This window comes from Coniophora puteana (genome assembly GCF_000271625.1).
Source record: "Coniophora puteana RWD-64-598 SS2 unplaced genomic scaffold CONPUscaffold_17, whole genome shotgun sequence".
NCBI classification, from domain to species: Eukaryota; Fungi; Basidiomycota; class Agaricomycetes; order Boletales; family Coniophoraceae; genus Coniophora; species Coniophora puteana.
Window position 1 is genome coordinate 106,643 of NW_006913069.1, and position 23,687 is coordinate 130,329.

A 23,687-nucleotide genomic window follows, 5' to 3' on the forward strand; every position below is an offset into this window, starting at 1 on the left:
TGATTTGCAAAGGTAGCGCTGTTCTTTCTCTGAGACTCAATGATGAGAACAATGGAGAGATTTGCACGTAGAAATAAGGTAGGCAATTGTTGTGCAAGACGAGGAATTGCTGGAACATAGGAAAGTGACGTTTTATTTCCAAGTGTTGTGTACCTGATGATCGGAGGATGAGCGTGGCAGATCTCGATCGGGAGGTGATTCATTTGAGGCCGCGTTCCTTCCCTTTGGCTTAGCTTCCCTTTCCCCTCGCCTCGCTTCGCTTTTTGCTCCCATCCCACACCTCCTCTCTTTTCTCTTCTCCTCCTCCTTCCATCATCACGACCACACTCAACACGCGACAACCCGATGAACGTCGCTGCCCTCCTCCAGGACTCACCCAGCCAGGGTCCTGGTCACAGGAAGCGTCTCTCCCAGTCCGACAATCCCACCCAGCCCCCTCCCATTCCTAACACAAACTCCAACAACCCAGCGCCGCCTTCCCAATCCTCAGCCACCCCGTCCTACAACCACCCGTACCCCCCGCCCTCGTCCCAGCCCCCGTCCTCCGCTGCCCCGCCTCCCACCAACACATCCCCGTCCTCATACCCCCCTCCCGCGTCTCTCCCTCCCCGCTCGGGCCCAGGACAGCCTCCCCCGCCAGACGTCCACCTCCGCTTCAGGTCATCCAACTCGGGCAATGTCAGTGGCGGTGGCAGTGGTGGACACGACAATGTATCACCAGCCATGGCCTCGCTGCAGCACCCTCCCTCCTGGGGTCCCGCCCGCAACTCGGCTCCGGGGTCCTCGCCTCTTCTCACTCCGTCTGCATCATCCGCTGCTGCACCATCACAACCAGGTCGACCCCCGCACCACCAGTCCAGCAGGAGTATCACCAGAGTTCCAGGTGTGTGTTTTCACTCATCTGTGCTCGCGTTTTGGACGTTGATTCAGGCTCGTTGCCACTCAGGCCTTGAACGCAGTCCGGTCGTGCAGAGGTTAGCCGCTCCAGGTGGGATGTCTACTTCGTCATCGGGTGAGTTCACGTTTCCGTGCTTTCGCTTCATGCTGCTTTTCAGTCATTCACCTCTTTCAACGTGACATTCTTGATAAAATCCGCGTCCACGTGGTTGAGGGAGTCCACTATCGTGTCTGCTTGGAGCATTGCGTCCATTCAACTCGCATCACGCTCATTTCTCTTCCCATTGCTATACCTATATCTTATGAGATGTGATGTGAATACTGACCTGGTGTTTTGCAGACCGCAGTCCGATTCCGCCACTATCTCGTCCTCCTTCAGACCACGCGGGAAGCATAAACGTAGGTGGAGGTACGTATCATACCCTCTTCGTTGCGTTTAGCATCCCAAACCCGTTCTTTTCGTACACGAACCGCTTCTCCGCGATCACGAGTGCTGTTCGCTCCGGCTTCCAGCTCTTTATCCCCATATATGCATAACGTGCCCTGTATCTATACTCGGCATCAATCTGCCCCCCTTTCATTCCATTCATACGAAATTTTCCGTCTTTCCTGTACTTCAGCTTGCTTGGATATGTCGCTAACTTGTTGTAGAACACCACCCACCTAGTCATCACGGACCCCATCCTCTCTCTCAAAGCACGCACGCGCAAGGCCCTGGAACGCACAGCCACCACTCCTACTCTCATTCCCATTCTACACCTCCGCTCCCTCCGTCGCACTCGCCGCCTATCAGCAAACTTGGTCCCGGTGCTCCTGGCCCTGCACGCATCGACAGACTTCCACCACCCGGAATGAACGACAGAGAACGCGACAGAGGCCTTCCCCCTTCTGGCATGGATCGCTACGCCCACGAACGAGACCGCTACCCACCCGAGCGGGAGCGGATTGAGCGTGATAGAGAACGATACGGTTTCCCTGGCGGGGAACGCGAGCGGGAGCGGATCAGGGAGCGAGAGCGCGATAGGAACAACGCCAGTCCCATGGGTAGCCTTGGTGGCCCTGCTGGTGCAGGCCCCTACGCCCACCACGCGAATCTGAACCCCAATCTCAACGGCGGAGAGCGCGAGCGCATAGCTATGGAAAGAGAGCGGTCGAGGGAGCGGGATAGCTTGAAGATGCGCGACCGCGACCGCGCGATGGATCCGCTGGTGTTTGATCCTGCGAGGCCGCCGCCACAGCATTCGCATTCGCATTCGCACTCCCAGTCGCATCTCGGGCTTCCGCAGACGAAGGAGGAAGCGGAGTATATGCGCCATCGGGAGAGGGAGAGAGAAAGAGAAAGGGAGCGAGACGCGCACGCGCACCGCACACATCGCCATTCGCTCAGCAACCATGGTCCGCCGCCTTTCTCGCCCGACGGGCAGCATCCGCCTGGTCCTCCTGGTCCGCCCGGTTTGCACGGACCAGGCAGCCGAGGGATAGGCGTTGGCGGTATGGGGTTCGCAGAGCCTCCGCCGCCGCCGTCGCTTGGCCCGGGCCATTCGCATCCGTCGGCGCATCCCAGACACTCGCAGCCTCCGCCTTCGGGGCATCTTCCACCGCCACACGCTGGCTCGCATGTGCACCCGGGCCCGTTGCCCCTCTCCCACCCGCATCCGTCCTCGCAGCCCTCGCCGCATCCGCATGCGCCGCCACCGCCTGGGCACGGGATCGCTCAGCAGCGGGGTGGGCCGGGGCCGGGGCAGAGTCCGTTCCCGGCGCATGGGCTTGGGAATGGTCATCCGGAGTGGGAGGCGCGCGAGCGGGAGCGGGAGTGGGAGCAGAGGGAGAGGGAGAGGGAGCGCGAGAGGAGGAAGGAGCAGCAGCAGCAACATCAACAGCAGCAGCAGCATCAACAGCAGCAACAACAGCAGCGCGAGTGGGAGATGGAGGACATGCGGCTGCGCGAGCGCGAGCGCGAGGAGCGGAGGCGCGAGAAGGAGTTTATGCGCGAGAGCGGGCGTGTCGGGCCTGGGATGGGGATTGTCGGTCCGGGCGTGGATCTTATGCGCGGGGAACGCGAGCGCGAGCGGATGGGGATGGGTGTGGGGATGGGTGGTATGGAGAGGGAGCACGAGTGGGAGAGGGACATGCGGCATCGTGAAAAGCTCGCGGAGAGGGAGCGCGAGCGCGGGATGCAGCGCGAGTTTGACAGCACGCTTCCACCTTCGTCTTTGTCGTCGTCGAGAGAGCGGTTCGGACCCGCGCAGCCCGGTGGTCTGCCGCCACATGGTCCTCTGGCGCCGCCGCCGCCACCTGGCGCGATGGGCGGGCATCCGCACGATCGTATGGGCGGGATGGGGGACCACCGTGGGCTGCCGCCGCACGACAAGGAGATGTCGAGGATGTACCGCGGTGTGCCCGGCGAGCGCGAGCGCGAGATGATGGCCGCTGAGTGGCAGCGCGAACGCGAGCGGGAGCACGACCGCGCGCATATCCAGAGTCTGCCGCAGAGCCGCGCGCAGTCGCCGACGATGCGGGATATGCGGGAGCAGCTCAGCCTGAAGGAGCGCGAGAAGATGCGCGAGCGCGAGCGCCATCCGGACCGGGAGCGGGATCGGGAGATGATGAGAGAGAGGGAGATGATGAGGGAGCGGGAGAAGGAGATGCAGCGGGAGCGCCAGCATCATAACCAGCACCAGCACCTGGAGCGCGAGCGCGAGGCGCATCCTGCTGCGGCGCGGATGATGCCCCCCGGACCTGGGATTCCGCCCTACGGCCACCATCACCCCGGCCATCCTGGGCCGTCAGTCGCCGAGCTGGAGGCCGCCGCGGCGGCGCGCGAGCGCATGATGCTCGAGATGGGCATGGGCGTGAACCCCGTGCTCGGCGGCGTTCCCGTCGCCCAGCCTGTGAACGGGTTCGGCGAGCCGAGGATGGTGTACACGCCCGGTGCGGCGGAGCAGCTGGACGAGGGCCTGATTCTGCACCCCGAGACGCTGCAGCAGCTCGAGCAGGAGGTGCTCGCGTCGATCGACCATGTGTCGGAGAGGATCAAGGACCGCGAGGCGAGGATGGGGATGCGGCATGTGAGCCTGGGCACGTATGTGTGGCCGAAGACGCCGTTTCCGTTTTATTGGCCGGATAGGCTGCCGGATGTGGAGGTCGAGTCGGAGGCGGAGGAAGAAGGCGACAAGGACAAGGACAAGGACAAGAGCAAGAGCAAGAGTCCCACGGACGAGTCGGCGAAGGAACGGCGCGCGCAGCAGCAGATGCCAGGGCAGACCGAGGTGCGCGTGACGATCATCATTCCCAGCGCGCACCTGCCCCGGCAGCGGCTGCACATCGACTGTCTGTGGGGCGGCGGGCTCCTGCCGCCGCCGCCGCTCGCGTCGCCGTTCGTCGCGAACCGGATCATCCAGACGCCGCACGGCCTGCAGCTCACGCACGCGCTGCAGCCGGGCACGTCGGTGCTCGCGCAGCTGCAGGCGATCCTGCCGCCGCCCGCGGCGCTCTCGGCGTACCGCCGGCGGGTGTACACGGACGACTCGGATCTGGTGACGTGCGCGGTGCACGCGGGCCTGTTGACGTGGAGCGCGCTCGCGCGCGCGATTAGGGAGAGAAGGGATTTGAAGCTGGAGGTGGCGCTTGTGCGGACGATTATGAGCGCGAGTTGGGAGGAGGTGGGTGCGATGCATGGGGAGGATGGGGGTGTGGGGTCTGTGCCTGGGGCGCCGTTGGTGTCGTCGCCGTCGCCGCTTTCGGATGGCGGAGATGCGGGTGGGGTCAATGGGAATGGCAGTGGGAAGGGCAAGGCTGCTAGTGCTGTTGCTGTCAACGGGAAGACGAACGGGCATGTCAACGGCAGTGGGGGCAATGTCAACGCCAATACGGGACCTGGGATGCCGGGTGCCTCCCCTGCGCTGCCGACGCTCAGCGGGGCGGACGGGCAGGCGAAGAGCGAGGGGCCGTGGTCGAACGTGTGGACGAATCGGTTCGTCGGGAACTGGGGCTGGGCGTTTTGGGGACACTCGAGCTGTGCGTCTTCGCCGAGCAATGGGGACGAGAATGGGAAGGAGGGTGAGGAAGGGAAGGATAAGAGGGTCGAGGGCGGTGAAGGGAAGGACAAGGACGTGGTGGTCGTGAAGGAGTATACGGGCGTGGACGAGGGCGAGGTTCAATCGACGCCGGAGGATGACGGGAGGTGTGTGGTCAGTGCGGGCTGGGGATGGGGGCACGACGGGAGCGGGATAGAGGTGTTGAGGGCTGAGATTGTTGAGGTTCGTATTTGGGGCACATACTCTGATACTACCTTTTGCTGACATGTTGACTTCCAGCCAAACACGGCACACAGGGGTCTCGGTCTGGGACGGCGGAACCGCGCCCAGCGTCTCGCAGAGTACGCCGAGCGCCGTGCGGAGGTGCTCAGCCCGCCGCGGTCGCTTATATTTGCGCACGGACACCGGGAGTCAACGTCGTCGCCGATCACGCTGGATCCGTTTGAGGATATCTCGAATGGGAGACGGAAACGGAGGCGTATCGAGAAGGATCGGGACCCGCTCGCGAAGGACTTTTCAGCGAGTAAGGTCAGAAGCCAAACGCAGATCAAGGTGCAGACGTACAGTCAGCAGGACTATGCGGACGCCGAGCTGCTGCTCGAGGTTAGGCGGATGGCGGCGAGGACGGTTGTGTTTGGGGCTGCGAAGGAGGGAGAGAGCGCTGGGTATGTCTCTTCGTGATTATCGAGGCATCGTTACTGATGGAACGGATATGAAGGTATAAATATGACCCGGAGATCATCACTTCTGCTTTGTTCTCATCAGGCTCGTCATCCTCGGATGATGTGCTAGCTGGTCCCTCGTCTCGCAAACGGTGGAAGGTTGACGCAGAAGAAGAGGCAGCGCCGATGGAAGTGGACGACTCAGGGTCGCCAGCGCCGTCTGTTGAGGCAATGCAAACGATCGCTGACAGCAAGGGCAAGGGCAAAGCGATCGTACTCGAAGCTGCCGAGGAGTCGTACGTCATTCTGCCGGTGGAGGGCGAAGACGGGAAGTACACGTTGTCGACGCTTGTGTCTGTCCCTCCAGAGCCGTTGAGGTCTTCGCCTCCAGCGTCAACGTCTGAAGCTCCGAAGGCGTCCGAGGTCAAGGATACAACCGAAGTCAAACCCCCAGAAGACACGGCCACAGCGCCCCCTGTTCCAGCGGCGAAGAAGGTATCTAGTCCGGAACCTGGCGAAATCGAGGAGGATTTCATTGATCCGCCCGAAGAACCCTCAGCTCCCCAAGTTTCTTCCGACGGAATAGCACCTGTATCTGAGCCTTCGAAGGACGCAGACTCGTCTCCAGCTACCGCGTCAACGCTTGCCACTTCCAAACCAACCCCTTCCGATTCCTATTCCAAGGAGAACCCTCCATCCCAACCATTAACCGACACTCCTTCGCAACTTCCAGAACAAGCCCTGTCGACAGATTCTACCTCGCCAATACAATCTCCACGAACGCATACCCTGCACCCAATTCGCAGAAACCTCACGCAAGACGACATCAGCCTAGGGAAGGAGGCAGTAGTGGTGAGGGGCGGCGAGCGGCCCGACGGCGGCGATGATGGGTCGATGGCGATGGACGTGGACGATCTGAAGATTGATGTACTGAGGTGGAGGTGGTATACCTCCGCTGCTGAGCCCGCCTGAAATGGGCTGAGGCCTGTAATCAAACCATTGGACGCCTTTCGATGCTCAATGCTGTCATGTTTACTGTTTACGATGGTTTCGGTACTGATACATACACCTTCGAGTTTCTCATCATCGTTTCGTTGTTCTATACGCGCAATTTGTCGTGTGGAGGTTTTTTTTTTGCTTAGGTTGACGAACAAACGTTGATAACTGCAGTACGCAAGCGTGGTCAATTATACCACTCGAGTGCTAGTTTCATGCTGGTGGTTATTATTAGAACACCCCCAAGAGGTGCCGTGGAAAACGTTGGTAAATGGCAATTGGCGGAACGTGGCTTCGGCCCCCGCGGCCGACATCCTCAGCTTGGGACTCCCTATAGAATACTGTTAACAGCGCATTCAAGTCTTTATTTCCTTACATTGAACGAGACCATCTTCTGCAGTGAACGTCAACAAGGGCTCATGCCATCAGGCTGCACAAGGGATCGTGAATTCAGAGTGTCATGCTCCGGCTTCGCCCTCTTTGAATGAGTAGGTTTCACTACAGGCAAATGTGCTAATTCTGTGCCCGAGAATAAGCAGGAAAATGACCTGGAAAGTAAACATCTTCCTACAGATTTTCGGGCTAGGAATAAGCACGCGGAAAGTTATCATTTTCTGGTGCGCAAAGAGGCCCAAAAAGGCAGGTTGAAGCAGGAGTTGAATCTCCGCCAGCGCTTAATGTTTATAAATGGAAGGTAAGCTTGATTTTGTCGCCTGAAAATTCACTGGAACATGAAACTTTTTCGGCCTCTATTGGTCAAAGGGAAATATGGAGGAAAGTATTTACTTTCCAGTGCATTTTCCTCCTTATTTTCGGGTCCAGAATTATCGCATTTGCCTGTAGTGTTTGACATCACTTCAGTGACTATGGCGGCACAGGAAGGCAATTGCTTCAAAATAGAATTTTCGGTGTAAAAGCTTGTATACGTCGACTCAGGCAAAAAAAGGAGCAATAAATATTGAGACCCGTAGGTCTACCACTCTGGAAAAGCGTGTCATCCTTGTGCAGGGGCCATGCTAATCTTCTCTGTATCGTTCCAATTTTTACGTATGTCACCCCGAAGGGGACATAAGCTTGAGCTCAGACCTCCGGAAGTCGGCTATGCTTTTGATTTTGCCTTGAGTGACGGGGTATCGCAAAACAGGGGCCAATCCGCCTTCCCACATGCCCCGACATAATTGGTCCGGCGCCTGTCCAAGCGCGCCTGACTCTTGCCATCATTATGACCGAGGGATAGTAGTGACAATCAGATCCCTTCATATCCCCGAACCGATCCCGCAAGAAATCGACCCTGGGCGGGACATATAAAGTAGGCTGCTGACCTCTGCTAACGTATGCGTCAAACTTAGACAGTTCGACTTTCCGTGAGAGGAAGCGTTCCGAGTCGCTGGGCACAACGGAAAATGTTTTCTGGATCTTTTCCGAACTGATTTTCCAACCAGGTCCGACGCTGTCTAAATGTCCAACGCGACTCTAAACGTCCGAGGTGAGGTGTACGATGCACTACGCCATCACGTTATTGATTCGCATTGGTACGGCTGGCAATTGCTATTTATTGCAAAGCGTAACTGAGTTAGAAGCTCCCTCCCACCCCTCACCTTGTTCCCCCTTCTCACCATGACTTCTACACCGGGGATGGATTACGATGATTTGATTGAGCATTTTCGCGTTGAACAGCTTGTTACGGTAAGTGATGCTGCCAGTGTCATCGTAAAGGGTTCAACGGTAACGACGTCCTTGCTTACAGTACTTAGCCCGTAAGCGCTTTTGTGACTCTTGTGGGTCGACGTTACTGAAAGCTTCTTTATTAGTTGCAGCGACCACTGTGACCGTAAGTTCTTGAATGAAGTAGATTTTATCGGTTAATGAAGTAACTGGACGATCAAGGTGTATGATTATATCAGGTTGCTCGACCTTGAGATCGCGTACATATGGCGCGCACGTCTCTCGCTTATGAAAGTTCTGTACCTGTGGACAAGGTACCAGGTTTTCATCGATATAGGACTCGAACTACAATACTGTAAGTGGTCTTTTGCCTCGTATAAGATAGACGACAATCCTTCAGTGGCATTTGAATCCGGATTTGGGTCCCGAGGCTGTAGTTCGCAGGCAATTGCGGCGATTCTCTGTAAGACTATCCGTCCCTGCCGAGGAAAGATGCATTTGTTGACCGGCTTGTAGATACAAACACACTCGGCATGGCGATATCAGAAAGTACGACCAGTCTTTTATTCGTACTTCATTAGCTAAAACATATGGTCAGTCACTCTTTTCGTCCGTGCATGGGCCGTGTGGGACCTTCATCGTTCCATGAAAGCGGTTCTGGTTAGCATTTGGGTCGTCATGACCATTGCAGGCATATGTTTCACGTTTGAGGTTCAGGAAACCATCCAAAGTGAGCCACGATGGTCCTGATAATCTGCCCGTCTGACGTATTCTCTGCTCTGCCACAGTTTACTCGCTGGAGGGTTACGATGGTTGTCTTCTCGTTCCATCTAAGTGGAACAGGTTGTGGCTTCAGCTCGGGTGGATAATGCTGGTTGCAGGAGATTCGAGTGCGTTGTCTGAAAAGCCTGACTAGAACTGTTGTTTACTATCCCAACGGGAAAGTTTGCATTATCCTCATTCTATTGAAGTTTTCTCTGATATGTGAGTCTACGTCCATCGGCCTATATATCACGTTTAACAGCCACGCGTTTACAGACAGAACAACTCGCAGTTTGTCTCGTATGATCAGAATTGTTGCCATTGAGGGTAGGCTTACTTACATCACTCACCCTGGCGAGCGGCATGATTGACAGACATTTCAGGTATCATCTACTACATCATGATACTTGGTGAGTTTGAATCACCGTTGTCCTCTGGGTACATCCTTATGTGCCACCCCTTCTCAGTCGTAATAATCGTCATCATAGCTATGGGTCAACATGTGAGGGTGCTCTCTCTCTTGCACAATCTTGAATGCTAACCCCCTTTAGAGCGAGGAATTGGCCCTGACTCTCGGACTGTACGTGCACGCATTCAAAGATACTCAGAGAGAAATTGTGCTAACTGCGCACTGACTATCTCAAGCCCTGGTCGGGTCCTGCATTCCATCTTCATTGCGCAGTTGATCCTCCACACCAGACGCATGGCAGATAATCGACCTAGCAGAGATGTCGAGGCGAGCGGGAACATTTCAATGTCGACATTGAGATTCAGGACAGCTCCAAATCCTCGTTCTGCGGACGTACTTAGTATCAGTAGCTCACGCGCTTCCCTCACTACGTACAAGCCGGTCTGATAGTATGTCGAAATTCACAGGTGGCTATGTCATGCACATGAGTATGCCTTCTCGGTATGCATTCCGTCTTTGTAATGCTACCAAATTTGTGTCAATCGCCACATTCGCTCATGTGTGTTTATAGCGTTGTGCTTCATATTGACGTCCTATAGGTTTATGACAGCAAGTATGCCGCCCTGGGAAAAGCTCGTCCGCTCTTCCTGAGAATATGAACATTGTGCTGAACCCGCACAGAGGCGGACACTGAAGATTTCGACGATCGTCCACCCACTGCGAACCCCATTTCTCGAGCGTATGTGTCCAGTCGCACATCATTGAAGTCAATGCTCTGATGTTTTCGAGATGTTAACTCGTTCACCCCTTCTGTGCAAGAGCTTTTAGTCAATCAGGGCATTCAAATATTCACCACTGGATTCTAAACTTGGTGAAAGTGCTTCAAGCGTTGCAGGGGTAAAGAAAACGTTACAAAAGCCAAGAGGAAAAGAGCGTAGCCTGTCACACAAAAGGCCAACAAAATCAGTGGCCAACGTGGGGATCGAACCCAAGACCTTCGCGTTATTAGCACGACGCTCTAACCAACTGAGCTAGTCGGCCGTTGAAAGAAGTGTTTGTATAACGTCTATGATGGGTTGCTACAAACCAAGATGAACCCGTTTCCCCTAACAACTTCCCCCAACGTGCAGCCTCGTCTCCCAGCTACATTCATCCACACCCTACTATGTCCTCCAAACTACCTGCTGCCAAGAGACAAAGAACTATGGAAACAAGGAGTGCCTCTCTCAAGCAAGGCACGTTGTCGTTCGGCAGCTCCAAGCGCACAGGCTCTGGCGCGAGCAGCGGCTCCAAGGACGAGAAGGAGAAGCTCAAGCGCGAGGAGGCCAGCATGTTCGTCGAGCTGCCTTCCAATAGATTCAATGCCCTCTCCCCCATCCAGGTGGACGACAGCTCGAGCGACAGCGATGCGCGAGTGAGCGAGATCTCCGATGAGGAGAGGTACGAGGTCGCCCCTAGCCCGGTTAAGAAGCGGACGAAGAAGGCGCTGCCGGTGACGACGAAAGCAAAGCAAGCTGCCGCTAAGAAGAAGGAGGAGGAGGAGGAGGACATTGAGGATGCAGACGAGCTCGATGTGAAGGTTAAGGAGGAACCCTTGAAGACGTTGAACTTGAAGATCATCAAACCATACAAGAAACTTTACGAATCGGCCAAGGCGAAGATGGGGTACATGGATCCTAGTGAGTTGGCTGACACTTGTATTACTTACATGGGCTGACTTTTCTCCAGTACATGCGGAGGGACAGACGAAGTACCATGAAATCCTACGCGTATTCGACTTGTAAGTATCTTCGTGGCTATATGCATGTCAGTGCTCATACACGTCGCCAGCGAGTACAAGTACGGCCCTTGCGTCGGCATGACGCGTCTGGAGAGATGGGAGCGTGCCAACAATCTCGGCTTGGATCCTCCTCGTGAGGTACGTAGTGCCCGTGTTTTCCAATACGCTCGTGACCTGATATCCCGCCAGGTTCACGATATTTTGACCACCAAAGAGGGTGTCGGCCACCAGGATTTGGCTCAATGCGTTCTCAATGGAGAAGTGTAACCGAGGTTTCTACCGTTACTATCCTTGCTCGAATCCTTGACGCCGTACGTTTCACCTTTCCTCCATATGTGGTTTTTATTCACACCACATCGTTCTCCAGGCGTTTATTATTCACCCTATTACGCTTCTGGAGGGTCTAGGTGGAGACCTGGACCTTCCCTCTTACTAATTTGTTCCTGGCACGCACTGACTTTGTTACTTTTTAGCTGTACATTTGCTTAGCATGTATTCACGTGGACTCTGACCAATGATCATTCCTGACAAAGAGATTATCCGAGCTCGAGACGCTGAACGAAGTTTGCCGCGTATATGAACAAGTTCATGAACATCCTTGGTATGAACGTCACACGCGTCTCGTCACGTTCTTGATTACAGCCACGCGCCGGTCTGCGTCGGTGTCGCACTTCAGTCTATGTGCGTACTCATATTTATTCATCGACTGCATCACTCGCCGTATAGAACGCAATTCGATCACGGCGGAAACTTCGCTGCCCAACCCTAACATCTTTCGGAGGTCATCGCTCTGCACCTCACTCAGCCTCCGAATCGAAGGTCTGGAACCATATCAAAGGCTTAGCAGGCCTCGGAGTAGTCCTCGAACGCTCTCACACGCTCCCACGATTTACGAAGGCTTGCTTGCTTTCTTCTCAGCGATAACATAGCTGCCTCTCATGGAAGGATATCTGATAACTGGACCCCGCAGACGTTCTCAGGTGTACGTTTTATTAAAAGCTTTGTCCTGTTTCGATGTCGGTCTCCCCACCAAATGTCTTCATGAACCTCCTTAAAAGGTGTCAGAAGGAGTAGATCGTGGAAGTCAGTTAGACTTTTACTCATTGGTTCTCACGTCTGCTCTCGGATATCTCGTTTTGCGTGCTGATCCTCACGATTTGAACCCTTGATTGTCGAAGTTTTGCTGACTCTGCTTTTTGCATATCCTTGGCGGTTCTAGGTCCTGGCGGCGGCCGAGACGATGTGAGGCGGCTACCCCGACTCGAGCAGGTTGATCAGAGTACGGTCATTGGCCCCCACCTGACCGCGTCCGCGATGCCGGTGATAGGGCGCTTCTTCGCGGTGCAAAGCACGCAACTTTTAGTTCACGCTACTTACTAGGCAGAAGCTTCCCAGGTACGTCGACGCACCTTCTCTTAGAACACATTCATCACTCTTCGACCTGCAGGCCCGGCTCGACTTACCGCAAAAGGGTGTTGCGCTTCCATGAACAACGCCTCTGACCGGATTCCGTCCGCGATATTGTACGGGAGGCGAGGCGTGCTGTTGGTGACTGGTCCTTTTCGAGGATGAGGGCTGTCTCTTCGATATACCACTGGGGTTGTCCTGGTGTCCGAGTGTGCCCGCCGAAAGATATCCCAACGCTCACAGGCAAAAAGCCCCTATAGTACTCTATTTGGTGCCCTGATCTCCTCGGTATAAAACCTAGCGTGCAACCTATTCCCACTTCGATACACACACACCTACTACTCTCTCTCTCGATCTCTTCTGCATCTCTACAACCACCACCATCACCATCACCTATGCCTGCCACGCTCACTACGCAGTCCGAGGTAGACGTCCTCATCATCGGCGCTGGCCCTGCTGGGCTCATGACCGCCAACGCTCTCGCGAACGCGAGAGTGAACGTCAGGATCATCGATAAACGGTGCGGACCACTTCCACTGGAGACGTGCGCGGCTCGCTGATTATGGTTGCAGGGCGGCCCAGGTCACTGCCGGGCAGGCTGATGGGATTTCCCCGCGCACGATTGAGGTCTTCCAGGTACGTAGTACGGCCGTTCCGCCGCCCCAAGATTCCTCGCTCACTTATCGGCGCAGAGCTACGGTATCGGCGAGCGCCTTCTGAGGGAGGGATGCCAAGTGCATCTGGCTGTGCGTCCGTCTTGTTCGCTACTCGAGCGTTCCCGCTGATGATGCTCGGCAGGCATTCTACAACCCGGGCCCCAACGGTGGTATCATTGTTAGCCACTGAATCGTCTTTCCGTGCTGTTCGGAGTGCTGATTAGATTTGACAGCGCACCGGTCGTGCCCCTGATGTGACTGCGCCGACGGCACGTTACCCGTTCGAGGTATGTACGGCGGTTTTGGTCAAATGAGAGCGCCTATACTAACACCGTTGTGGTTTGGTCTGGTAGCTCGCGCTGCACCAAGCCGGCATTGAGTCGATCTTTTTGGATTCGATGAAGAACCTTGGCGTTGAGGTGGAAAGATCGACAGTGCCAACTAAGATTGAGCTGTCTTCAGATGAAGCGCTTCTCAATGACCCTCAGTCTTATCCCGTTCGAGTGAGTACCTCCTCAGTCTCAGCACGCGCACCGGTTGCTCAAGGGTCAATAATGTGCAGGTGACGCTGGACCATCTGGAAACAACGGAAGGACCAACGACGGAGGTCGTGAAAGCCAAGTATGTCCTCGGTGCAGACGGCGCGCATTCGTGGGTGCGCAGAGCGTTCGATATCAGCATGGACGGCGAGCAGTCTGGTAAGCGCAATCAAGCCGCCGCTCCACGGCCGACCGAGACAACGATCTGATGGTACTTCCCTTTCCACCCTAGACTTCATCTGGGGTGTGCTCGACATGGTTCCCGACACGGACTTCCCCGATATCAGAAACAAGGCGCTCATTCACTCCAACAACGGCTCGTGTCTGTTGGTCCCGCGGGAGGAGGACCGCATCCGGATATACATGCAGCTCTCGGACAAGCAGGTGCTCAACCCGGAGACGGGGCGGGTGGACAAGGACCGGATGGGTCCGCCGCAGCTGCTTGAGGTGGCGCAGAAGTCGCTGCACCCGTTCAAGCTCGAACCGTTGAACGAGATCAACTGGTGGACGTTGTACATCAGTGAGATTACTCCTTCTTTCGTGGTATCGAGAAGATTGGCTAACAGGCGTTGAAGTCGGACAGCGTGTCGCCTCCAAGTATTCCATCAACAACCGCGTGTTCATCGCCGGCGATGCTTGCCACACTCACTCGCCCAAAGCGGGCCAGGGAATGAACGCCAGTATGAACGATGCGCACAACCTCGCCTGGAAACTCGCTTTTGTCCTGCGTGGCTGGTCAGGCATGGAGCTTCTGTCTACGGTACGGCTTCCATGCGCTCGCTCATCGCTTGATCGATCGCTGAATGAGAGCGCAGTACGAGTCCGAGCGGCGCAAGTACGCACAGGACCTCATCGCATTCGACAAGCAGTTCTCCACCATGTTCTCGGGCAAGCCAAAAACCGAGCAAGACCTGGACGGCGTGAGCCACGAAGAATTCATGGGGTAAGCCACACACCCACTAAACCCTCGTAGCACCCCCGCGTTTCTAAACACACCCTTGTTCCTTCCCTCGCAGCGCCTTCCAGACCTTCGGCGGCTTCACGAGCGGCATCGGCGTGCACTACAGCCCCTCGGTGGCCGTGAAGAACACGCACCAGGCGCTCGCGAGCAAGCTCGTCATCGGCGAGCGCGTCCCGCCGCAGGTGTTCGTCCGCGCAGCGGACGCGTGGCCGTTCGAGCTCCAGGACCTGCTTCCCTCCGACTTCAAGTTCAAGCTGCTTGTGTTCACGGGCGACCACAACGTGCCCGCGCAGCAGGCGCGGGTGAGGGCCTTCGCCGAGGGCCTCGAGAAGCCCGGGAGCTTCTACACTAGGTATGCGCCGCCCGGTACGGGCGGGAAGGGGGCGGTGGTCCAGAACAGGTTTGAGGTTATTACGATTTGGGACGGGAAGAAGGAGGAGGTGAATTACCTTGATATTCCTGCTGTGCTGCGGCCACACTGGACAAAGTATGCTCGAATGCTGTGCTCTACTGCCTTGGTTTGCTGATAAGCTTTCGTCTTAGTGTTTTGATCGACGATGTCGACTGCACGGGCAAGATGGGCGGCAACGGTTACGACTACTTCGGTATCAGTCCAGATGGCGCTGTTGTCGTCGTTCGTCCGGATGGCTACGTTGGAACTATTGCACCTCTGTACGCCATTGACGGGATCGAGGGCTATTTCGCTGCGTTCATGCAGGCCTCCGCATAAAGCTTACGCATTCCCACATAGCTAGAGCACGAATACGTAGAATTTTCTTGGGTTGTCTGTTGTGACAAGCCATGTACAAAGCATCGACATGTAACATACTTTCATTCGTTAAGAACTTTGTGGATCTATCTAACGTCAAGGCGCGTATGTTTGGGAGTAAGCTGTCAAGCGTCTCTATCTCATACTACTTCGCGCTGGTTGCTTCCTCGTGAACCTGTTTAAAATCTGAGGACTAGAGGAGAGGAAAGGTTGAGGTCTACGAACTCACCTGACAGCCTCCCTTTGTCTGCGCAAGCATAGTGATAGGCCCGCTGGAGCCCTCCCCAACTTCGCAGGCGCCTGCCGTTTTCTTTGCTTCGGCCGAGGTCGCCGCCGTTGGCTTCCTGGTCGGGTTTAGAAGAGATTCCTTTGCTGAGCGCGCCGTCTTCGCTTTGCGAGGTTTAAAAACGTAGAAGTCCACGGGCTCGCCGTCTTCCATCGTGACCAACACGTCCACCTTGACACCTTTTTTGTTCAGACGTGTCTCCGTCTTCCACGAGAGTACGCCAGGTTGTTTCTGCGGCTTGGAGCGGGTAGGTACTCCGAATTCTTTGCGGGGCATTGGTTGTATGAGCAGATTTGCGTGGAGGGAGGACGATGGATGGTAAAAAGAGGCGGTTAGCAGAGTGTCTGACGACGGTGTGATGGCATGCTTGTGTTACCACGCACGTACCACCTCGAAGGTGGTCGAGCGAGCGGACTGTCCGCTGGTGGAGGCGGACGAGATGCGGCAATGTCCCTACACTCCGAACGCGGCTGCCAGTACTTATTTTGCGCCAACCACTCTTGCTGCATCCGAAAAAGCACAAAGATAATCCAAAGCGTTTCGATGGTGTATTGAACGACGAGTGAGAGGATCCTGACACTGGAACACATGCATTGAGCGATCATGTCAGGAAAAAGGACAAACTAGCTTGAGATATTCAAGTCGAATATTGATCCTCGACGGACTGGGTTCAAGAAGTCGAGGAAGCCTTGTGGGCGCACTAGTACAGTACTTCATGAACTCAAACAGTCCCGAGCGACGTCATTTAGTACTTGTGGCAGAAGTGTTAGGGCCTGTTCGGTTGCGCAATAAGATATTGAGATATTCGCGTGCTGCGTAAAAAGTCACGTGATATTATTTGGCTAGCCCAAAATATGACGCGGACGGCGCGCGTCGATATAACACCAGATTGCGGCTGGCCATGGCAGCCCCTTGCTGGTTTGGCCAACGTCATATTCTGCTCCATATTGCGCATCCGAACGCGGGATATGCTCCAAAGCGTCATATTTGAGGTGCCCAGATCACGACTGCCATTACAGGAAGGTGAGCTCGTAAATATCGCGATATTTATCTCCACATCGTGCAACCGAACAGGCCCTTAGTGTGTGGATGGTCCGATCTGTTCGGCGTCTTTCGTGTTGGACGATTTGCCTTTATAAAACAGGTCGACGCGTTATCATCGTGATCGTGGAGGCTCGTGTAGGTTGCCTTTCCTTTCGGGTTAGCTGATTGTTTCTAGAAGGTGGATGGATACTGGGGTCAGCCTATCTTGTACTTCTTGTAAGATAACAATCCAAGTTGTCAGTCGATAGGAAATGCACAACCAGGTTGTACGACGGTCAGGGGCTAATTCAGACGTCATGTGGGCGGATCTAGTCGCGTCGGTGTTTGCTGCCTCGGCCGCGTTTTCAACGTTCTCTAGCCTGCATTGCGTTTTCACGGACAACAACAAGATGAGACGGATGAAACGTTCTGGCTTCGGATAGACGGCCTGACACACGAAACCGCAAGAGTGGATCGCTGACCTGCCTGGTGCCATGCCGGAGACTTTCCAGCTGCTGCGACTCAGCCATCCTAGAGCGGATCTCGGACGGGCCTTGGCCCTACCCGTGCACCCAATAAATATTAATCCCAAGCTCCGTGTTCTCGCTCACCCACCGACTCCTTCTGCGCCCCCCTTTTCACCTCCAAGTTATACCCTTGTCACACCCCAGCCATGTCCGCCGCGGAGAGTTTTGTCGACGTTCTCGTTATCGGCGCGGGTCCCGCGGGGCTCATGTGCGCCAACGCGCTCGCTCACGCAGGTGTCAACGTCAGAGTCGTCGATAAGCGGTGCGTTGCAGTCGTCCATGGGAGTGACAGGTGTCGTTGACGCTGATGTGGGACGCGCGACAGACCAGCCAAGGTAGCTGCAGGCCAGGCGGACGGCATACAGCCAAGGACAATCGAGGTCTTGCAGGTACGTCGTGTCTGTTGCGTCTACACAAGCCATGCTCACGTAGCTCGTCACCGGTACGCTTTCAGAGCTACGGCCTCGCCGATCGCCTCATTCGCGAAGGGAATCAAATGCACGTGGCCGTAAGCACAACCTCGCGTGCGTGTTTTTAGAGCAGCCCCTCATTATGGGACGTCGATCAGGCATTCTACAACCCGAATGAGAAAGGAGAGATCGAGGTATGCAGCCGCCACGCGTTCGAAGGCCCTGTCGTCTCAACCCTACTAGTGCACAGGTCGTGCACCGGATGTGACAGCGCCGACTGCACGTTTCCCGTTTGAGGTGCGTTTAACGCGACGCGTAGGTTGTAGAGGTCGTCTATCTATAGCTGACGCGGTGCTCTTTAGATAACTCTGCACCAGGGTGCTATCGAGAGTATATTCTTGGATTCGATGAGAGAAAGGGGCGTTACTGTGGAGCGTCCGATCGTGCCTTCTGCCCTGGTGTTTGACGAATTGAAGCTGTCTGACCCCTCAGCATATGCTGTCAAGGTACGCTCGGTCGTAACATCCTTGGAGGACGTGTTTTGAGTCTACTCGATACAGGTCACGTTACAGCACCTCGAGACGGAGGAGTCACCAAGCCGCGAGGAGATCGTAAACGCCAAATTCGTAGTAGGCGCAGACGGTACGCCGCCCCGCCGACCTCCCCAATTCCACTCACCGAACACCCCCCAGGCGCCCACTCATGGGTCCGCAAAACCCTAGACATCTCCATGGACGGCGAGCAAACAGGTGTGCCTCCCTGTCTTGCCCCCTGCCTCCGTCCCCCCACGTATTGCATCAAGCTAACGCGTATCGGTAGACTACATCTGGGGCGTCGTCGACATGGTCCCGGACACCAACTTCCCCGACATCCGCAACCGAACCGCGATCCACTCCGTCAACGGCTCGTGCATGGTCATCCCGCGCGAGGGCGACAAGGTGCGGCTGTACATCCAGCTCGCGGACCGCGATGTGCTCGATCCCGCTACGGGGCGCGTGGATCGGGAGAGGATGAGCCCTGAGAAGCTGATGGCGGTGCGTTTGATTTTGTTGTAGAAGCGACCTATCAGATTGAGGGCTCATGGATGGATGTTGATGTGGGCAGGTCGCGAGGAAGACGTTTTTGCCGTACGTTCTTAAAGACCCGCAAGGGTTCGATTGGTGGACGATATACATCAGTGCGTCCCGTTTTCGAAGCTTGTTGTCATAATTATGATAACGTCTTCGTATCTTCGTAGTCGGGCAGCGCGTAGCGTCCAAGTTCTCCGTGCACGAGCGCGTCTTCATCGCGGGCGACGCGTGCCACACCCACTCTCCCAAAGCAGGTCGGTATTTCTGCTGGTCGTCTACGTCATTGTGAGCACCGATATTGACGATGACTGCTGTTGTGTTTCACAGGCCAAGGAATGAACGCGAGCATGAACGATACACATAATCTAGGTGCGCATCCATTCGTCCTTTCACACCCTTGTTGTCTGCCTTTCTCATGTAAATACAACGGCGCACAGCGTGGAAGATTACTCACGTGCTGAGAGGATGGGCGGACATGGCGCTGTTGAAGACGGTAGGTCCTCGATAGCGCCTTGCATTGACCCACGGCTAACCGCTGATCGCGTGTTCGTCTTTCTGGCCACCAGTACGAGCTCGAGCGCCGGAAATACGCACAGGATCTCATCGACTTCGACAAGAAGTTCTCCGCGCTGTTCTCTGGAAAGCCGAGGACGGACGCGGTCCAGGACGGGGTCACACACGAGCAGTTCTTGAGGTATGCCTGCCTCTTCTGATACACGCTGCACGCACGCACGCCATCTTGGCGCATCCACAATATCACAATGGATAACCGCTGACTTGCCCTTCCTCTTCCCCCCCTTCCCCCTTCCCCCTCGGAAAACCAACAGCGCATTCCAGATCTTCGGCGGCTTCACCTCAGGCATCGGCGTGCACTACGCCCCCTCGCCGCTCGTCGACGCGCGGCACCAGGCGTGCGCGGTAGCAGCAGCGCACCTCGTCGTCGGACAGCGCATGCCCCCGCACGTGTTCGTGCGCGCGGCGGACTCACGCCCCGTCGACATCCAGGACATGATCCCCGCCGACGCGCGCTTCAAGGTGCTCGTGTTTGCGGGGCGTGTCGGCGCGCACGAGCCAACGGCGCCGGCGCCGGCGCGATTGGAGAGGCTACGCGCGGTTGCGGGGGCGTTGGAGGGCCCGGGGAGCTTTTTGAGGAGGTGGTCGGGTGAGGCGTTTGATGTGATCACGATTACGGCGGGCACGAACGGGCGCGCGGTGAACCTGTTTGATCTGCCGGAGGTGCTGCGGTCGCATTGGTCCAAGTGCGTTCTTCTCCTTCTTCATCCGCCTCTGACCCTCCTGCTGACGCAATCGACCTTGCGTGCCGCACCGTTAGGGTGCTGACGGACGACATGGACGTGACGCGGACCCGCGGGGGCGGCGCGTACGAGCGGTTCGGGATCGACCCGGACGAGGTGACGCTCGTGATCGTGCGGCCGGACGGGTACGTCGGGATGGTCGCGCCCGCATCGCGCATCGAGGACGTGAACGCGTACTTTGCGGGGTTCATGCGCACGGCGGTGTCAACGTAAGCTCTACATGCAGGAGCGGGGCGAGTCTTGATCAGGCGCGCTCTTTCTTGTATATCTTATTGTTTAACTCGCTGCGTTATGCTGCTATGTATTCGTTAGGTGGCTAGGAAGAGTATATCCAGATGATTGTACAGTACATTGTAATGTGACATGAAGTTCATATCTAAGTGAAGGGAAATAGAGTCGAATCGAAGGAAAAGAAGATGAGAAATCGCGAGCATACATAAGACGTTCCGAGGCCACAAAGCTAAAGCTTGAAGAAAAAGATAAACAATATTCAAATCACCCTCTCCGAGCAGGCGCAGCCTCCGCACTATCAATCGGCACCCTCCTCGGCCCACTGGCACCCTTGAGCGACGGAAGCCTACTGACCGCCGCTCCCGCCGTGGACCTCGCCATCGTGCTGTTCTTCAACGAGGCAGTGGCAGGCCTCGCAGAAGAGGAGGTCCCCTTGGACTTGACCTTCGCCGCGGCAGCTGCCGCATCCACACCGGCCGCCTTGCTCGTGGCCGCCTTCGCCCTGTTCTCCTTCTCCGCGCGCAGCCTCGTCGTCGTGACAGCGCCGGCGCCGACGCTGGCCTTCATCGATATCGCGGGCGCGGCGAGCTTAGTGCTCGCCTTTGCTCTGTCCTTCTCCTTCTCCGCCGCTGGTGCCGGTGCCGGTGCCGGTGCCGTCTTCTTATCCCCCGACGAAACAGCCCTCTTCACCCGTGGCACAGGCACAGCAGTACATCAACGCACAGCTCGTCTCGCATGGATATACGGGCTCCTCTGGTCTGTCTTTTGAAGGTCTCTCGGAGACTGATACGGATCGCATAGCCAAGTGTCTGTTGGCCATGCTTGGCCAACGAGTGGTGCGTGCTCCAGCCGTCAGGCGTTGTGTTCGGTGCTGAATGCGGGGTGTAGAACGACATATCACGAGCGGAGGACCTCTCAACGAAGCTAAGGACTTTGACATACGACCATGAACGCCTCACGTCCATGCACCGCTCTGCCAAGGAGCAGGCAGCCAACGCAGAGCGCGAGATGAACGTCCACAAGTCCCGTCTTGCGTGAGTTCCTTCCTTCCACATCACCTCATCCACCCCTCTGCAACACCGCTAACAGCCGCCTCACTCAGCACAACCACACGCACCCTCCACACCGCCGAATCCGCACACAAACACACCACCGCCGAGCTCCAGCGCACACGCACCTCCATACAGGCCCTGCGCGCGAGCCACACCAGCGAGCTCAAGAAGAAAGAGCGCGACGTCGAGCGCATGACCGAGAAGTGGACCAAGCTCGCCGAGGCCCAGTCCAAGCTCTCGGCCTCGAGCGCCGCCAGCGGCATGACGATCCGCGGCGCGAACGCGGACGTCGTCACCGGCTCGGAGGTGCTGTGGCAGGGGCGGACGGTGGACGAGGAGGCGCTCGAGCAGGCGGAGCAGGCGCGGGCGCAGCTGTATGAGGAGAACGGGCGGCTGAGGCGGCTGGTGATCTCGTCTGCGAATGAGCTGCAGAGGGTGGTGTGGAGTGCGAGGAGCCTGACTTGTGATGCTGAGGAAGAGGTGGGCGTGTGGTCTCTGATTTATGTTTACGAGGGAGGTGCTGATGTGCGTTGAAGCCTCAGCCGCTTACGTCGGTCGAGCTTTTCCCGATTGCGCCTGTTGGTGCTGCGAACGACAGGTTCGCGGCTATGTTCACTACGCTTGAGGATACGCTTGCCTATCTCCCCGAGCGGCTGGCCAACGGCGAACTGGCAACGCGGTCCATGAAAGCCAGCAAATCTGGCGAGGAACAACTGTTGCCCAAGGCCAACCTCGAAGCTGAACGCTTACAAGGCGTCATTGATTCATTGCAAGCCGAGCTAGGTGCGCTCTCATTTAATGAAGACACTACGCAGTTAATATTAATAACGAATGAATTCTCAGACGAGACAAGAAAGCTCCACCAGGCACAAGCAGCGGAGACGCAGGAGCTGTACGAGCAGCTCAGCGCGCAACAAGTCCAGCATGACGGGGACATCAACGCCGGCGCAGACGAGGCGCGAGAGGATCTCGCGGGCCTGCGCGTTCAGATCGAGGAGGAGCGTCGGAAGCTCGCGAAGGAGAAGGCTGCGTTTGAGGTAGGCTCTATCTCTCGCGTCCACTCGATCGCTTTGAAACCAACTCACACACCCCTCCCCCGCTTACAGACCGACCGCATCAGACTACGCGACGAAAAACGCTCGTTCCAAGCCGACCAGATGCTCTCCCCTCCTCCGCAACCCGCACCCGTTCTTGCCCCCGCAGCGAGCACATCGCGTCGCCACGCCCCCGTCCCCAAACCCGCGCTGGCGTCTCCACACGCTAAGAGCCCCCCGCGCAAGTCCAAGCCACCCGCTATCGCCGTCGGAGTGGCCAAGGCCAAGGCTAAGCCCGGACTGGGCGCGCGGGGCAGCAAGAGGACTGTGGGACGGCGCTCGTCTGCGGCGTTCAACGCCCATGCCAATGCTAGCATCAGTAGCAGACACGAGCCGGCGTATGAGACGGAGGTCATTCCCGAGACCATCTCTGCCGCCGCCTTGGCGGGCGCGGATGGAGTAAGCGCAGGAGCAGGAGCACTTGGGCTGGGCGCACCAGCGTTCGAGCTGCCCAAGCGCCGCGAGTCGATTCTTCCAACGAGCTTCGTGCTTCCGCCGCCGTCGCCACGGACGTCGCTCCCGCCCGCGAACTCGATTCCGTTCTCTCTCCTACCACCGGAGACGCCGCTCGCTGGGTATGGCGATGAGGATGACGAAGGAACGACACCGTCAACAGTGGGCCCTGTGCCCGCTCCCGGAGCTACCGACTCGGATGGCGATGGATACACCCCTCCCTCTGCCCCCCAGGTCCAAGTCACAGCTGCCCCTGAACCCGATCCCGCGCCCTCGGCACTCGCCCCACCAGCTCAGACCCCCGCCCGCCCGTTCCCCCGCGCACGCACGCTCGCACCGCACATGACACACGCGTACTCCCCCGCGAAACCGAGCCCGCTCAGCCGCATCCTCATGCTCGCGCGCGACTCGCCCGAGAGCCCCGAGGAGACGCAGAAGCAGGTTCTGGCGGCGTCGCGCGCGATGGGTCTCGCTGCCGGCGGGGCTGGGCAGCACGCCTGTGCGGAGGGAGAGCGCTCGCCGGAGGGGATCAGTACGCCTATTGTGTTGCCGCGGCTGGGCGGTGGTCACGCAGGGGAGCGGGAGGAGGAGAGTCCGTTGAGGGAGAAGAGGGCTGAGGCGAATGTTGTCGCCGTGCCAGGCTAGAGCCAGCGACGTCCGAGTCCTGGGAGAATCCCTCCGAGAA

The 23,687-nt window shown here is 57.0% G+C and overlaps 6 protein-coding genes and 1 non-coding gene across 7 annotated transcripts; 4 read left to right on the top strand and 3 right to left on the bottom strand.

Annotated features, from left to right (window-relative positions):
- Positions 1 to 345: 345 nt before the first annotated feature.
- On the top strand, positions 346 to 6,839 carry CONPUDRAFT_169518 (uncharacterized protein; the record flags this gene model as incomplete). Its single annotated transcript, XM_007776336.1, has 6 exons — positions 346 to 883; positions 947 to 1,012; positions 1,238 to 1,306; positions 1,549 to 5,156; positions 5,214 to 5,599; positions 5,653 to 6,839. 6 exons carry the CDS (start codon positions 346 to 348, stop codon positions 6,566 to 6,568), a joined length of 5,583 nt encoding a protein of 1,860 aa, XP_007774526.1. The 3' UTR covers positions 6,569 to 6,839.
- Positions 6,840 to 7,483: 644 nt separating this feature from the next.
- Positions 7,484 to 7,663, bottom strand: CONPUDRAFT_66358 (uncharacterized protein; the record flags this gene model as incomplete). The annotated part of the gene is made up of 1 exon (XM_007776296.1): positions 7,484 to 7,663. A coding segment is annotated over one exon (180 nt), but the record flags the coding sequence as incomplete, so codon positions are not given.
- Positions 7,664 to 10,395: 2,732 nt separating this feature from the next.
- Positions 10,396 to 10,469, bottom strand: CONPUDRAFT_t126. Its single transcript has one exon. It is a non-coding gene; the product is annotated as a tRNA-Ile (tRNA).
- A 124-nt stretch (positions 10,470 to 10,593) lies between these two features.
- On the top strand, positions 10,594 to 11,475 carry CONPUDRAFT_159228 (uncharacterized protein; the record flags this gene model as incomplete). Its single annotated transcript, XM_007776337.1, has 4 exons — positions 10,594 to 11,107; positions 11,157 to 11,208; positions 11,259 to 11,346; positions 11,398 to 11,475. 4 exons carry the CDS (start codon positions 10,594 to 10,596, stop codon positions 11,473 to 11,475), a joined length of 732 nt encoding a protein of 243 aa, XP_007774527.1.
- A 1,482-nt stretch (positions 11,476 to 12,957) lies between these two features.
- Positions 12,958 to 15,635, top strand: CONPUDRAFT_85427 (uncharacterized protein). Its single transcript, XM_007776338.1, has 12 exons — positions 12,958 to 13,135; positions 13,188 to 13,251; positions 13,308 to 13,361; positions 13,414 to 13,449; positions 13,505 to 13,558; positions 13,625 to 13,774; positions 13,834 to 13,969; positions 14,043 to 14,330; positions 14,386 to 14,570; positions 14,626 to 14,753; positions 14,827 to 15,258; positions 15,315 to 15,635. The coding sequence occupies exons 1-12, from the start codon at positions 13,011 to 13,013 to the stop codon at positions 15,499 to 15,501; spliced, it is 1,839 nt and encodes a 612-aa protein (XP_007774528.1). The 5' UTR covers positions 12,958 to 13,010; the 3' UTR covers positions 15,502 to 15,635.
- Positions 15,636 to 15,685: 50 nt separating this feature from the next.
- On the bottom strand, positions 15,686 to 16,102 carry CONPUDRAFT_159230 (uncharacterized protein; the record flags this gene model as incomplete). Its single annotated transcript, XM_007776339.1, has 2 exons — positions 15,686 to 15,715; positions 15,770 to 16,102. 2 exons carry the CDS (start codon positions 16,100 to 16,102, stop codon positions 15,686 to 15,688), a joined length of 363 nt encoding a protein of 120 aa, XP_007774529.1.
- A 1,363-nt stretch (positions 16,103 to 17,465) lies between these two features.
- On the top strand, positions 17,466 to 23,647 carry CONPUDRAFT_147281 (uncharacterized protein; the record flags this gene model as incomplete). The annotated part of the gene is made up of 23 exons (XM_007776340.1): positions 17,466 to 17,638; positions 17,702 to 17,765; positions 17,831 to 17,884; positions 17,945 to 17,980; positions 18,030 to 18,083; positions 18,149 to 18,292; positions 18,347 to 18,428; positions 18,479 to 18,535; positions 18,606 to 18,820; positions 18,891 to 18,963; positions 19,024 to 19,110; positions 19,184 to 19,225; positions 19,294 to 19,349; positions 19,423 to 19,550; positions 19,684 to 20,115; positions 20,190 to 20,381; positions 20,485 to 20,513; positions 20,685 to 21,112; positions 21,292 to 21,437; positions 21,506 to 21,935; positions 21,992 to 22,238; positions 22,299 to 22,492; positions 22,562 to 23,647. The coding sequence occupies exons 1-23, from the start codon at positions 17,523 to 17,525 to the stop codon at positions 23,645 to 23,647; spliced, it is 4,392 nt and encodes a 1,463-aa protein (XP_007774530.1). The 5' UTR covers positions 17,466 to 17,522.
- Positions 23,648 to 23,687: the final 40 nt, after the last annotated feature.

Bases quoted from the DNA above. Each gene is read 5' to 3' on its own strand.
- CONPUDRAFT_85427 (XM_007776338.1), top strand. From the start codon at position 13,011: ATGCCTGCCACGCTCACTACGCAGTCCGAGGTAGACGTCCTCATCATC. The intron at 13,559-13,624 runs GTATGTACGGCG...TTGGTCTGGTAG, and splicing joins CGGCACGTTACCCGTTCGAG to CTCGCGCTGCACCAAGCCGG. The intron at 14,571-14,625 runs GTACGGCTTCCA...ATGAGAGCGCAG, and splicing joins GCATGGAGCTTCTGTCTACG to TACGAGTCCGAGCGGCGCAA.